The sequence below is a fragment of the Hemitrygon akajei genome, chromosome 2 (genome assembly GCF_048418815.1).
Source record: "Hemitrygon akajei chromosome 2, sHemAka1.3, whole genome shotgun sequence".
Lineage (NCBI taxonomy): Eukaryota > Metazoa > Chordata > Chondrichthyes > Myliobatiformes > Dasyatidae > Hemitrygon > Hemitrygon akajei.
In genome coordinates, this window is record NC_133125.1 from 109,229,031 (window position 1) to 109,242,855 (window position 13,825).

The 13,825-nt window shown below is 42.1% G+C and overlaps 1 protein-coding gene across 2 annotated transcripts in view; it reads left to right on the top strand.

Moving 5' to 3' along the window:
• Positions 1–13,825, top strand: part of abcc4 (ATP binding cassette subfamily C member 4 (PEL blood group)) — a 274,021-nt gene that overhangs the window by 239,091 nt on the left and 21,105 nt on the right. For both annotated transcript variants that reach the window (XM_073027133.1, XM_073027141.1), the window contains 4 exons: positions 37–192; positions 3,886–3,975; positions 4,189–4,361; positions 12,465–12,570. In XM_073027133.1, coding sequence (XP_072883234.1) covers positions 37–192; positions 3,886–3,975; positions 4,189–4,361; positions 12,465–12,570 — 525 coding nt within the window. The remainder of the gene's footprint in view (positions 1–36; positions 193–3,885; positions 3,976–4,188; positions 4,362–12,464; positions 12,571–13,825) is intronic.

A 13,825-nucleotide genomic window follows, 5' to 3' on the forward strand; every position in this document is an offset into this window, starting at 1 on the left:
GTATAGTATTAATAACTAAAGTTGGGTTTGTTGCAGGTTGGGCTTGTTGGAAGGACTGGTGCTGGAAAGAGCTCCCTGATTTCAGCCTTGTTTCGCCTTGCTGAGCCAGAAGGGAAAATCATGATTGATGGCATTGTGACCTCAGAGCTAGGTTTACATGACCTGCGAAGTTGCATGTCCATCATTCCTCAGGTACAGTATGAACTGATAGAAGAGGAATCCAGCCAGAAACCTTTAGTCTAATGGACAGCAGGTCTAATATGTGGTTCCTGGCAGTGATGGTACTTCCAGAGCTAATTTTTCCCCCCCTATTTTGGTGGATAAATTCCAAGGACTGGATTGAGATCTATCCCAGGATGCTGTGGGAAAATAAGGAAAGAGATTGTTCATAGAAGGGATAAAATCAGGTTTTTTTAAAAATCTGTTTTCACTGCTGATAAATATTGTTAATATACAGTCAAAACTGTTGAAGCAGGGATAGTGATGGAGCCAGATACTGTGAAGGCATTTAGGAGGCACATGGTTATACAGAGATTGGACGGATATGGATCATGTGCAGGCAGAAAAGATTCAGTATCATTAGCTTAGTTATTTGGCCCAGCATCCTGGGCTAAAGGACCTGTTCCTTTGCTGTACTGTTCTATCTCCTACGTTCTAAGAGTAGGCTTGCACTTCCTTTAGTGGAGGGAGTAATTCAGTAGGAATCTTCGCTGAGGAATTAGATGATTAGCTGGAAATGTAAGAAGGTATGGAGTAACTTCAGAAGAGGATAAATGTATTTCTCTTCGTGGAGTGAAGGCAGATATGATGTGCTAAAAAGTCTCTATAGCGATACAAATACTCTGACCTACATTTACCGTCACATACTGAAATAAACAGGATACATAAAGAACAACCAGTGGTTAGGTTACAGATTTCTAGAAGGAACTGAGAAGGCGCTACATAAAAGATTTCTGCACAAAATAAGGGTGTTTGGGGTAGTAATATATTGTCATGGTTATAGGAATGACCAACTAACAGAAAACAGAAATAAAGTTAAGTAGGTTATTTTCAGATTAGCAATCATTTTTGACTAATGGTGTGTAATAGGGAGCAAGCATCAAATAACGGACTGGGAGAACTCAGTGATCACACATCCCCTGTGGGCGGGGGGGCGGGGGGGGGGTGGGGGGGCGGAGGAACTGTTTCAGGTGAAAATCCTGCATCAGGACTGAGATTGGAGAGGGGAGTGATAAGACAGGAGCCTGTGGTGGATGGTGAATGGGGCTAGAGAGATAAAAATAGGAGAGGCAGGTGGAGAGGAGAAAGGCTTTTGGTGGGAGAGGGGGGAAGAAAATTTACATTTCTGATTAAGGAGAATGTCATGACAGTAGCCCGAGATGAAATTACTGAGGAATCATCCAGATCATCCAGTAAGGCTTTTTGGGTGTAGCTAGGAAATAAGGGGATGGTCACCTAGTTGGGATTATATTATAGGCGCCCTAATAGTCGACAGGAATTAGAGAAAAGGTATGCAATTTCATTCCTTTACCATTAACCGAGGGGTCTGTGGAACCTCTGACTTACAGGAACAAATATACAGGGAGACAGCAGATAGTTGCAAGAAAAATAGGGTTATCACGGTCGGGGGTTTCAACTTTCCTAGTTTAGAATGGGATTGCCATTGTGCTAAGGGCTGTGATTCTGTATATTCTGGGAATATAGAAGGCCTTCATAGGGAGAACGAGGGCTAAACGACCTACTCTCACTACCTTACTTCCCCTTTTCTATTTTCAAATTATGATCTATAATTTAAATTTTTATTATATTTACTTCGATTTGTACTTAAGGGAGCATGAAGCGCAGAAACACATATCACTGTGATGATTATACACTCTAGTATCAATTGTTTGGTGACAATAAAGTAAAAGTAAGTAAATAAGATAGCCCTCGTGACTGAGGTGACACTGGGGTGCTCTGAGGTGACCAGTGTTCTGTTAGTTTTAAATGAGTTGTGGAAAGGAAATGGTCTGATGCACATGTTAAAGTTATAAACTGGACCAAGGCAAATTTTGACAATATTAGACAGGAACTTGCAAAAGTTGATTGGAGTAGGTGTTTGCAGGCAAGTGTTTTTTTTTAAAGTGAGATATCAAGAGTTCAGTTCTGCATGTTCCCAGATGAATGAAGAGCAAATCTGGTAGAGGTAGAGAACCCTGGATGATGAGAGATATTGATGCTTTTGTTAAGAAAAATAAAATTAAATATCTTTGGCAGTGAAGTTTAAGGAGAACCCAGAGATTTTATAAGTATATTAAGGAAAAAATAAAATGAGAGAGACAGGGCTCTTCAAAGACCAAAGGGACATCTTTATGTAGAGCTGTAGGAGATAGGTGAGGTCGTCAATGAACACCCCTCTTTTTTTCTTACTGTGGAGAAGGACATGAAGACTTTGGAACTGAAATAGTTAATAGAGGTTTCTTGGGCATAATTCACATTCCTGAGTTACTGGATGCCTTAATGCGTATCAAGGTGGGTAAATCTCCAGACCCTGAACAGATACAGTGCCTTGTAAACGTATTCAGCCCCCAACCCTTTGTTCACATAAGTAAGTATTACCACCAGGGATTTTGATCAATTTAACTGAGAATTTTTATGTGTGAATTACATGCCCTTTTTTCACAGTAAAGCCTATAAAACAGAGAAATCTGTAAAGCATGAAAAGCTAAAAGGTCAAAAACTGAAACGTCAGTGGATCAAAAGTATTCATTCCCTTTGCTCAGTGCTTAGTTGAATCACTTCTCGCAGCTATTACAGCCAGTAGTTTTTTTTGGATAAGTCTATTAGCTTTGTACAATGTGATGGAGCAAGATTTACCCATTGCTCCTTGCAAAATTGCTCAAGCTGTGCCAGGTTAGCTGGGGAGTGGCAGTAGACAACAATCTTGATGTCTTGCAAAGAATTTACATCAGGCTTATGTCAGGATTCTGATTGGGCCACTCAAGGACATCAATTTTCTTCATTTGAAGCCATTCCATGCTTGCTCAGGCAATGTTTTTTTGGGTTGTTGTCTTGCTGAAAGTGCGACTTCCTCCCTAGTTTAAGCTTTCTGGCAGAGGCCAGCAAGTTTTTATCCAGGATCTCTATATTTAGTAGCATTCATCTTCCCATCAATCTTGACCAGGTTTCCAGTCCCTACTGCTGAAAAGCATCCCATAGCATGATGCTACCTCCACCATACCTTACAGTAGGGATGGTGTTACCTGACTGATGCACAGTATGAGATTTACACCACATGAACCATTTAGTGTTGAGGCCAATAAGTTCCACATTTGTCTCATCCGGCCACAAGATGCTCTTCCACATCTTTACAGTATCTTCTAAGTGATGCTTTGCAAAGTCTTTATGGGCAATGGTATGATTTTTTTTAGCTAGGGCTTCTTCCTTGCCACTCTTCGATAAATATTTGTCCTGTGGAGCCAAGAACTTCATCTCTAGTTGCAGCCACTGAACTCCTGTTGGTTCTTCTAGCCCTTCAAGCTACATGAGCTCAGCATCCCCACAACCCCGAAGAACCTTAACCTAATCACAGGACAATTTGCAATAACCAGTTAACCTACCTGGTACATTTTTAGCCTGTGGGAGGAAACAGGAGGACTCTGGAAAAATCCCATGCATTCCACGGGGATGATGTACAGAGACTCCTTACAGAACAGGGCTGGAATTGAACTCCAGCCTCTGGTACATCCCAAGCTGCAATAGTGTCACACTAGTTGCTACAGGAAGGTGACGTCCTGCGTCATAAACAGAGTGTGAACGACCTACTGTGAATTATAAACAGAGTGTGAATATTTTATGCATCTAATTCATAGAAAATGTAAAAATATAAACTTTCTTTGTTATTAGGATCCTGTTTTATTTACTGGCTCTATGAGGAAAAACCTGGATCCATTTGATGAACATGCCGATGAAACACTGTGGAATGCATTGGAAGAGGTAGGAGCTTGAACTGAAAATCATTATTTGCTGTTGAGCCTTATGACTAATCTAACTTTAAAAACACCCACTTCTCCTGTACTGAAGACTTTGAATGACCATATATGAAACTGTTTTTCAAGATTAGACAAATGTGTTAAGAGTGGAAGTATCTTCTTTAAACTAAATTAAATGTAGGTTCTGTAATAGTCCTCTGCATGATTCACTTCATAGGTGCAGCTAAAGGAGGTAGTAGAAGAACTGCCAAATAAATTAATGACAGAACTAGCGGAAGCTGGTTCCAATTTCAGCGTTGGACAAAGACAACTAGTGTGTCTTGCCCGAGCAGTGCTTAGAAAAAGTAAAATACTTATCATCGATGAAGCAACGGCAAATGTGGATCCGAGGTAATGTGTCCTTTCGAATATAATTATTTGCTTTAAGTAATCGAACGTTAAATCGTAACATCATTGTAATTGCAGCTGTGACACTCACAATTATCTTCAAACTATACTTTAGATAATGAATTATTTAACTTACTTGATCATCAGTGACTGAAAGCCTTGGTAGGAATTTAGAAATACATGAATTATCATTCACACTGGACGGTGCCTTCCAGTTATAACTTAGAAATAAGAATTGAATATCATGAAATAGGCCTTTCAGTCCTCCAAGTCCTTGTCAGACATTAACCATTCATTTACACTAATCAGATATCTAAAGAGAATCTGAGGGGTGAGCTTTTCACACAAAGAGCAGTCAGTTCCTACAGTGAGCCACGAGAAGAGGTAGTGTAGGCAGGAACAGTAGCAGCTTTTAAAGGGTAGCTGAGAAGGTACTGAATGAGCAGGGCATAGAAGAGTATAGCCCTAAGGCAGGCAAGTGGGATTAGTATAGGAAAGCATAGATATGGTGAGCAGAATGGCCTGTTGCTATCCTGTGACTGTATAATGAGGGACAACTTACAGTGACCCATTAATTTACCAATCCGAACGTCGTCGAAATGTGGAAGCCTGAGCACCTGGAGAAAAACCAGGAGAAAGTACAAACTCTGCTTCGGACGTCAGAGTTGAATCAAGGTCACAGACACTGTGAGGTTGGGGGTCTGACTGGCTGTTCTGCACTGCAGCATCTTTTGTTTTCAGCGTAAGTGAAATATGACACACTAAACAGAAACTTAGCTAATCTTCTATTATTTAATATAATGGCTAGAAATTTAGTTACAAAAGCCTAGGATTGTTATTTCAGTGCTACACACCTTAGAATCCATTATTTCAGGAATGGAATGTAACTACGTTCATTCATAGGTTCCTCCATCACACTGCTCCAACCTGGCAGATTATTTGGCAGGTTAATGTTATTATATGATTTCCATGTCACCATTCTTCAAGAAGAACAGGTATGGAGGATTACCAGAAAAGCAGGTTATACTGCCATGCTTGGCCTTGGTCATTCCCAGAAAAACAATGCTCTTTTAACACTGCTGTCTGCTTGGGAAATCCACCTAGGTATGTCCCTTCTAATTTCTTTTGAACTTGCTTGTTCTTCTCAGTCCCAGTTTTCCAGTACTGTCTCTACACAACCCTCTATCATCTCCCATATGCCCACATATACTACATTGACAACAACATTGGGCTGTTTCCTGCTAGGCTTGTCAATTTCATCGGCTTTGCCTCCAACTTGCAACCAGCCCTCGATTTTTATTTGGTCTGTCTCTGACACCTCTCTCCCCTTTCTCAATCTCATTGTCTCTATCTCTGGAGACAGACTGATATCTTACCTACTGATATGATAACCTACTGACTCTCATATCTTGAGTATACCTCTTCACACCTTGGCATTTCTCAAAATGCTATTTCCTTTTCCCAGTTCCTCCTCCTCCACTGCATCTGCTGAGTATGAGGCTTTCCATTTTATAACATCCTTCAAGGAATGGGGTTTATCTTCCACTGCCATCTACATTGTCCTTGCCTGCATTTCCTCCATATACCCTTACACCATCTTCCTGCCATCATAACAGGGATAGGGTTCCGCTTGTCCTTACCTACCATGCCATGAGTCTCCATATCCAGCACATTGTTCTCCTGAGGTTCCATCATCTACAAAAGCTTACCATTGGGCACACCTTTCCCTCCTCCCCCCAACTCTCTGTTTTCTGTAGGGCTCATTCTCTAAGTGACTCCCTTTGCCCCTCTCCCCACTGATCTCCATCCTGGCACTTACCTTTGCAAGAGGGACAGGTGCCACACTTGCCCTTACATCTCCTCCCTCAGCATCATTCAAAGCCTCAAACAGTCCTTCCAGATGAGACGACACTTCACCTGCGAGCCTGTCTGTGTGTATCGGAATCACATTTGATTCCAGATCAGAAGGCTGTGTGTTCAGATCATGTTGGGGGTCGCAAAGACTGCATTCAATTTTGTCATCGCCATGTTTGTAGCGAATCCACTCAGTGGATCTTTCTGGAATTCAACGCACTTTCCCCTTTGGCGAGTAACTGGTGGGTGCGCAGTTATTTCTCATCCTTGAACAAGTTGAGAAATGAAATGCCAGTGATTTATGGGCACCCCGATAATGTCGCGGTTAACACACCAGTACTACAGCTCGGGGCATCAGGGTTGAGAGTTCAATTCCAGCACCGTCTGCAAAAAATTTGTATGTTCTCCATGTGAGCATGTGGGGTTCCTCCAGGTGCTCTGGTTTCCTCCCACGGGTTAAAGACGTAGCAGCTAATAGGTTAATTGGTTGTTGTAAAACTAATTGTCCTGTGATTAGGCTAGTGTTAAACAGGTGGGTTGCTGGGCAGAGTGACTGACCAGAAGCCTGTTCCACACGTGTCTCTATTTAAGTAAATAATTGTACTATATCCAATGTGGCCTCCACATCAGTGAGACCTGATGTACATTGGGGAACCAATTTGCTGAGTACCTTTGCTCCAATTGCTGCAAAATGTGGGATTACCTGGTGGCCATCCATTTCAGTTCAACTTTCCATTCCCATTCCGACATGTTGGTCTATGATCTCCTTTACTGCCACGAGGAGGCCACAATCAAGCTGAAGGAGCTACACCTTCTATTCTCTCTGGGTGTCCTCCAACCTGATGGTGCATGAACATCAATTTCTCTCTCTGCTAATTTCTCCCACCTCTGCCTTCTCTCTTTTTCTATTCCAGATTTTGGTTTCTTCTAACCCCTTCTCTTCTCCTCACCTGTCTATCTCCTCCCTCTGATGCCCCTCCTTCTTCCCTTTCTTCCATGGACTGCTGTTCTTTCCTATTGGATTCCTCCTTCACCCCTTTACCTCTTCCTCCTATCACCTCCCAGCTTCTTACTTCATCCCCCCCTCCTCAACTTCCCCGCTTCCCAGCTCCTTGTTCTGGCTTCTTCCCCCTTCCTTTCCAGTGCTGATGAAGGGCCTTGGCCCAAAGTTTTGACAGTTTTTTCCCCTCCACAGATGCTGCCTGACTCTCTGAGCTCCCCACTCTTCCATCTCCAGACAACATACTCTGTGGGACTGACTTGCACCTTTGACCTCTCTTCTTCCCTAATCCTCCAGACCTAATCCTGCACTGTATTTATTTCTGCATTCACTGATATGTATGCAATGAACAACCAAGGTCCTAGTTGCTATTGAATGTCGTAGTTAAGATAGTCACTGGCATGCCACACAACAGCACTTTGGTGCTCTTGCAAGGCATGAAAACCATTCTGGTATTTTAAGAATGAATTCAAAGAAGTAGTTATGTTTTTAACAGTGCAGGAGATGAACACAGAAGAGTCCATCTCTGAGCTGCTTGTGAAGAACAGGAAACTATGCCCTCTTTTCTAGAAATGACACTCACCTCTTTACAAGAGCTCAGCAATAATCTAGCCACCCAGGACTTACTGATTTAAAGGAACTTAAAAGGGCTTTGTCCTTCGATTCAGTTTCACGCAAATCCAACTGGAGAAGAGCATTATGAAACTACTCAGAAAGAGTGGGCCTCTCATTGCTTGTTGCTCTCAGTGAACACATGGAATCTACCCCTGACCAACTGGCAGCACGTGTGCAACTATCTGTCCTCCAGGAACCAAGAGAGACGTGGCACATGTTCTACAGCATGAGGGGGAGAGATTTGGAACATAAATGCATCACTCTTCTGCAGGAGTAAAGACATGCAACTTCAATTCATGCATGCCTTCACTGTGAGTAGAACCCTTCCCAGAACACACAGAAAACTAACTCCAAGGAGAAGAGTGAGAGGAGCAGGGATCACTCAGCTATCTGCCAGCAAGCTCAGCTCTAAGTCTGAAGGTTGAAACACTAGCAGTGTGGTCAGTGACATTGCCCCATTGATCACGTGGTGTTCAGGCACAGGCCATTAATGTTCCTTCTCTCAAAGTCACCACTTCCCGTCCCACTGCAGCTTCTCAGTCTCATGTAGGGCGAGTGGTTCTCCGCTACATCGTGCAAAAAAAACCTCCCTTATTAGGTTTAGCATGCTCCGTGAACTTTGGAAATATCTAAATAGTCTGCAGTCAAATTTAAATGCATAGTGTCATGATGCCAGCATAGTACCACTTTAGACAGCAAGTAAAGCTGTGCTCTTAATTTTTCTCAGATGGTACCTAGGCATCATTATGTGTGGTTCAGTGCTCCAATTTATGTCATCATAGAAAGAAATTTCTTTATGTTTAATCCTCCTGGTCTGGATGTTGCTGTCACTATGTGCTGGATAGAATACACATTTAGGATGATTGGTAATGTGCCAATCAAGCAGGCTGCTTTATCCGGGATAGTGTTGAGCTCCTGAGAGTTATTAGAGCTGCACTCATCCAGTTGTGGAGAGTATTTCATTGCGCTCTTGATTTGTGTTGCGTAGATGATAATGTTTTTATGAATATCAGAATGTAAGTCACTCACCACAGGATCCCCTGCCTCTGAACTGTCCTTGTACAGTATTTATGTGGCTGGCCCAATTGAATTTCTGTCAGTGTTGACCTCCCAGAAGGTGGGTGGTCCAGCAAACCTAATGCCAGTGAATACTGTTAGTAGGTAATTAGATTTTCTCGTTGGTGTTGGTAATTGCCTGGACTTTTTATGATGCAAATGTTATTTGGCACTATAAGCCCTTGCTTGACTGTGGTCTAGGTCCAGCTCCATGAAGATATGGAATGCTTCAATTGGCTGGATTGTTGAGTAGTGTAACAATTGGCCTACTAAATAATTCATAAAGATGATGAACAAATGCAGGCCCGACACCACTTGCTTTGGGAGTAACCAGCACCAATAATGATCAAGAAGCCCAAGATCATCCAGGACAAAACAGCTCACTTGATACCTATATACCAAAGTGTCGGGGTGGAGATACGTCTCTGCCAAAGGAGGTGTATGGCGCTCCTTCCCTCCGCTAGCCTGAAGGTCACCCTTGGGCAAGATGTAACACCTGCTTAGCCCCCCAATCAAGGTCATGTGAAGCCAGTGGGAGCAGGTGGTGGATGGTCATATGAGCAGCTGGTGCATATCACAAGTCCTGGTTATGTGACCACTGATGCCAGGCAGACAATCTCTGAAGAGTATTGATAATGGCTGGGGTCACCCATCTTGTAAAGACACTGTCCAGAAGAACACAATGGCAAATCACTTCTGTAGAAAAATTTGCCCTGAATAATCATGGTCATGGAAAGACCATGATCGTCCATGTCATCCTACTGCCCGTTATGCTGCTGGTGTTTAGGGCAGCAATGAAGGTCCTCCATCTCTGGCGGTGTTCAGGGCCTCCTTCATCATGTCAGTAGCTCAGTTTTCTCTACTGTCAGTTGTGCAAGTCCCAGGTGGAGACTCAGGAATACTATCACACTCAAATGTAGGATTCTTCATTGCTGTGTCCATGACAGTTTTGTTTGACCAGTCAGGGTGGTTAGCCCTGAGCTGAGTACACATCATATGATGGCAAATAAGGAACAAATGATACTAAAGTAGACATCCATTCCTTCCACCACCAGTGCACTGTGGTTATGGAACAAATTGTAATGTAGAATATAAAAATAAAGCCAGAATATTGTTTACACCATTGAATGCTAGAAAAGTGCAAGGAAATGCTTCATACAATTCGGATTGACAGCTCACGGACTCCACCACCAAACATTATGATTATGGTATTTTTTTGTTGAGTGTAACATTAAGTCACAGAGCAAAACAGCATGACCACAGGCCTTTTGTCCCACGAGTCCATCCTGACTAAGGTGCCCAACCCAGCTAGTCCCAATTTCTTGCATTTAGCCTATATCCCTCCAACCCTCACTCATCCATGTGTCTGCCCAAGTACTTGTATATTCCTCAGCCATTTCTGCTGGCAGCTCATCCCATATAATCATGACCCTTTCCATGAAAAGGTTGCTCCTCAGGTCCTTTATATATCTTTTTGCTCTCACCCTAAACCAATGCACTCCTAGTTTTGGATTCCCCTCACCCTGGGGAAAACCTTCATCCAGGCCTCTAATAATTTCAAACCCTTCTCTAATGTCTGTAATTGGAGCCCTCTATTCTTGGCAGCATTCTCATAAATCTTTAGTAACTTCTAAAATGGTCTAAAATTGACTCAACATCAGTAAATCCCGTTAACCATCACTTCCAGGTGACAATGCACCAATTATGAAAGTGGATGTGCACCCAAAGTCAGAAATAGAGTGCTTGAAAAAGAAAAATGACAAAACTTGTCAAATACCCCTTCTCTCTGTTACGTCCACCAGTATAGCACATTTCCAACAGACTAAATCAAAAGGAAGACTAAGGAGCATTCAAGGTGAGTCAGGGAATGGATAATAGAGAAGCACAAATCTAGGGAAGGCTACAAGACCATCTCAAAGGTACTGAACATACCTCAGAGCGCAGTGCAGTCCATCATGAACAAGTGGAATAATATGAAACCACAGCCACGCTGCCTGCAATAAGTCAGGCTGCCCCTCTAAACCTAGTTGCTGGAGAATAACTGTACTTGTAAAAGAGACTACAGTCACTCTGAGTGAACTGCAGAACTCAGTGGCTGCAACTGGGGATGAAGTTCATGGCTCCACAATCTCTAGACCTTGCATAAAATGTGCTTATGGAAGAGTCGCAAGGAAGAAGCCCTGACTTAAAAAGAATGTATCCTTGCCCTTAAGGACTTTGCAAAACATCACTTAGAAGATATTGCAAAGGTGTGGAAGAAGGTCTTGTGTTTGGATGAGACTAAAGTGGAACACTTTGGGCTCAACATTAAGTGGTATGTGTGGCGTTAATCTAATACTGCGACCATCCCTACCAGGGATGGTGGGGGTAGCAGCAGCAGGGACTGGAAATCTGGTCACGATTGATGGGAAGATGAATGCTGCTAAATACAGAGAGATACTGGGTTAAAAACCTGCTGGCATCTGCCAGAAAGCTTAAATGAGGGGAGTAAATTCACCTTACAGCAGGATAATGACCCAAAGCACACTGCCAGAGCAACCATGCAGTGACTTTAATGAAGATAATTAATGTCCTTGAGTGGCTCATCCAGCAAGACATCAAGATTGCTGTCCACTGCCACTCCCAACTAACCTGAAATAGCATGAGCAACTTTGCAAGGAGCAATGTGTAAATACTGCTCCATCACGTTGAGCAAAGCTAATAGAGACTTATCCAAAAAGACTACTTCCTGTAATGGCTGTTAGAGGTCGTTCAACTAAGCACTGAGCAAAGGAGGATGAATATATTGAACTGCTGACATTTCAGTGTTTGAGTTTTTAGTTTTTCATGTTTTCTCTGTTTTATGGGCTTTACTGTGAAAAAAGGAGCATGTGATTCACAAATAAAAATTCTCAGTTAAGTTGTGAACAAAGGGATGGGGGCCAAATACTTTAATAAGGCATTGTGAATGATAAAGTAGAGAACTGAACTCCTAATTTCAGGTGTAGCGGCCAATGGGGAAGGCAATCAATGCTTGTAACATGGTCCTGACCTTTTAAACCTGGAAATTTTATACTACTGTGCAACATCTTTAAAAAAATAGTGAATGAAATGCTTGTTCGAAATTAATTGGATTAAGATGCCAGTCCAGAAAAGTTGCCAGTCTCTCATCATCAATATAGCAAGAGTACCAAATTATCAAAGTTTTAGTATATGCTGGTAATGGCGGCAATAGATGTTGCACAAGTAGTGATATCATCAGGTGTGTGCCCGACAACAAATAAACAGAAGAGTTAAATGTGAGTAGCATATAGAACTTCACAATAGTTACAGTATATGGTGGCAAGATCTACAGCGGTTAAATAGATTTTTGCATGATTTACACATTGGATACTAATCGATCACTTTCTAAGCTCTTCTGTGTTTTTAAGTTTCTATGATTCAATCAGCCACGATCAGTAGAATGCAGATTGCTTTGAAATGTTTCCGTGGACCTGACTTTAAAAAGTCAGGTAGAAGGAGGGCATTTGGGTTCTCTTATTTGACCTAAGATCTGAAATTGTGTGGATTTCTATGCTCCTAATGTTTCTCTTCTTTTAAAGGACGGATAAACTTATTCAGAAGACAATTCGAGAGAAGTTTGAACTGTGTACAGTACTGACAATTGCACATCGTCTTAATACCATAATCGACAGCGATAGGATTCTGGTAAGAGCTGGCCAAGCACAAGCTTCCTTAAAGCTGCTGTTATGTTTCGCCCAAGGTCTTAAGAGGAAAAACTAAATCTGCCTATCACAGATTTGGATCTGAGTGAAGCAGTTTTCCTGCAAAATAGTTATATTCAGCGCTTACTGTTTTCATGGAAAAAATTTGGGATTTGGGTCAAGTGTCATTACTTGACTTTGAATGTCTGTTGAAATTGCCAGAATAGCATATGACTATGCAAACGAAAGCCTGTGTAAGAACATGTCATGTAATCTGGAAAGTTCATCTAGATGCTGTAACCGTAGTGATGAATGCTGGTAAAAGATCAAGGTCAAGTCAGTTATGGCCAATCATTGCATGGAAAATTGTAGATGAAAATTTAATCAGTGCAGACTCAGCATCGATGGCCACAGGAGCTTATGTGGTTTAGAATGAAGTTTACAGGATTCCTCATCGTTATTTTCTTGTTGCATGGAAAGAGCCTACTTTGGCCCATTGAGTGTTTTGTTACCTGAAAGACAGTATCTTTCTCCAATAACTTTAATCTTTTTTCAATTACATCCCCATTAATTCTTTATCTATTCTACCACTCACCTACGCAGCAGGCGTAATTTACACTAGCCAATTAACTTGCCAACTCGCATGCCTTTGGGATTTGGAAGGAAAGCAGAGGAAACAGACATGATCACGAAGGGAGATGTTCAAACTCCACACAGACAGCACCAGAGTTCAGGCTCAAACATATTTTGTTGCAGCTGCGAGACAAGAGGGATTGGAGTAGATGGGCTGAAGGGTCAGCACTGATGTGGTGGTGGTGATGGGCATGTTTCTCTGCTGTATGCCCCTGCAACACATGCCATCTGTGGATCTCGTTCATTTAGCAAAATAAGTCAGTTATGGATTGTGTTGTTGATGTGCAGAACTGAGGAATTGAATATTTTGGTGAATTGCAGAGAAATTGAATTGCTCCCAACTTCATGCCAAAGAGAGAGCTTCCCTTCTTCTCTGTATCCATGATGTTCATCCACTTCCGCTTCTTCATCTTCTTCCTTCTTTTTCTGTTTCTTTTTTTCTGAAGGCCTTCAAGCAAGGACTCTCTCCTGCTGGCTAAGATCTGTAGGATACAACAAACAGTAACCAAGTATGAAATTTCTATGATTACTGGAGAACACCCCCCCCAGAACAGTGTATGTACCAGAATCACATTTTGGGGAGCTTAATGACATTGTCCATTCACCTCCTGTCAGCAAGAATAGCA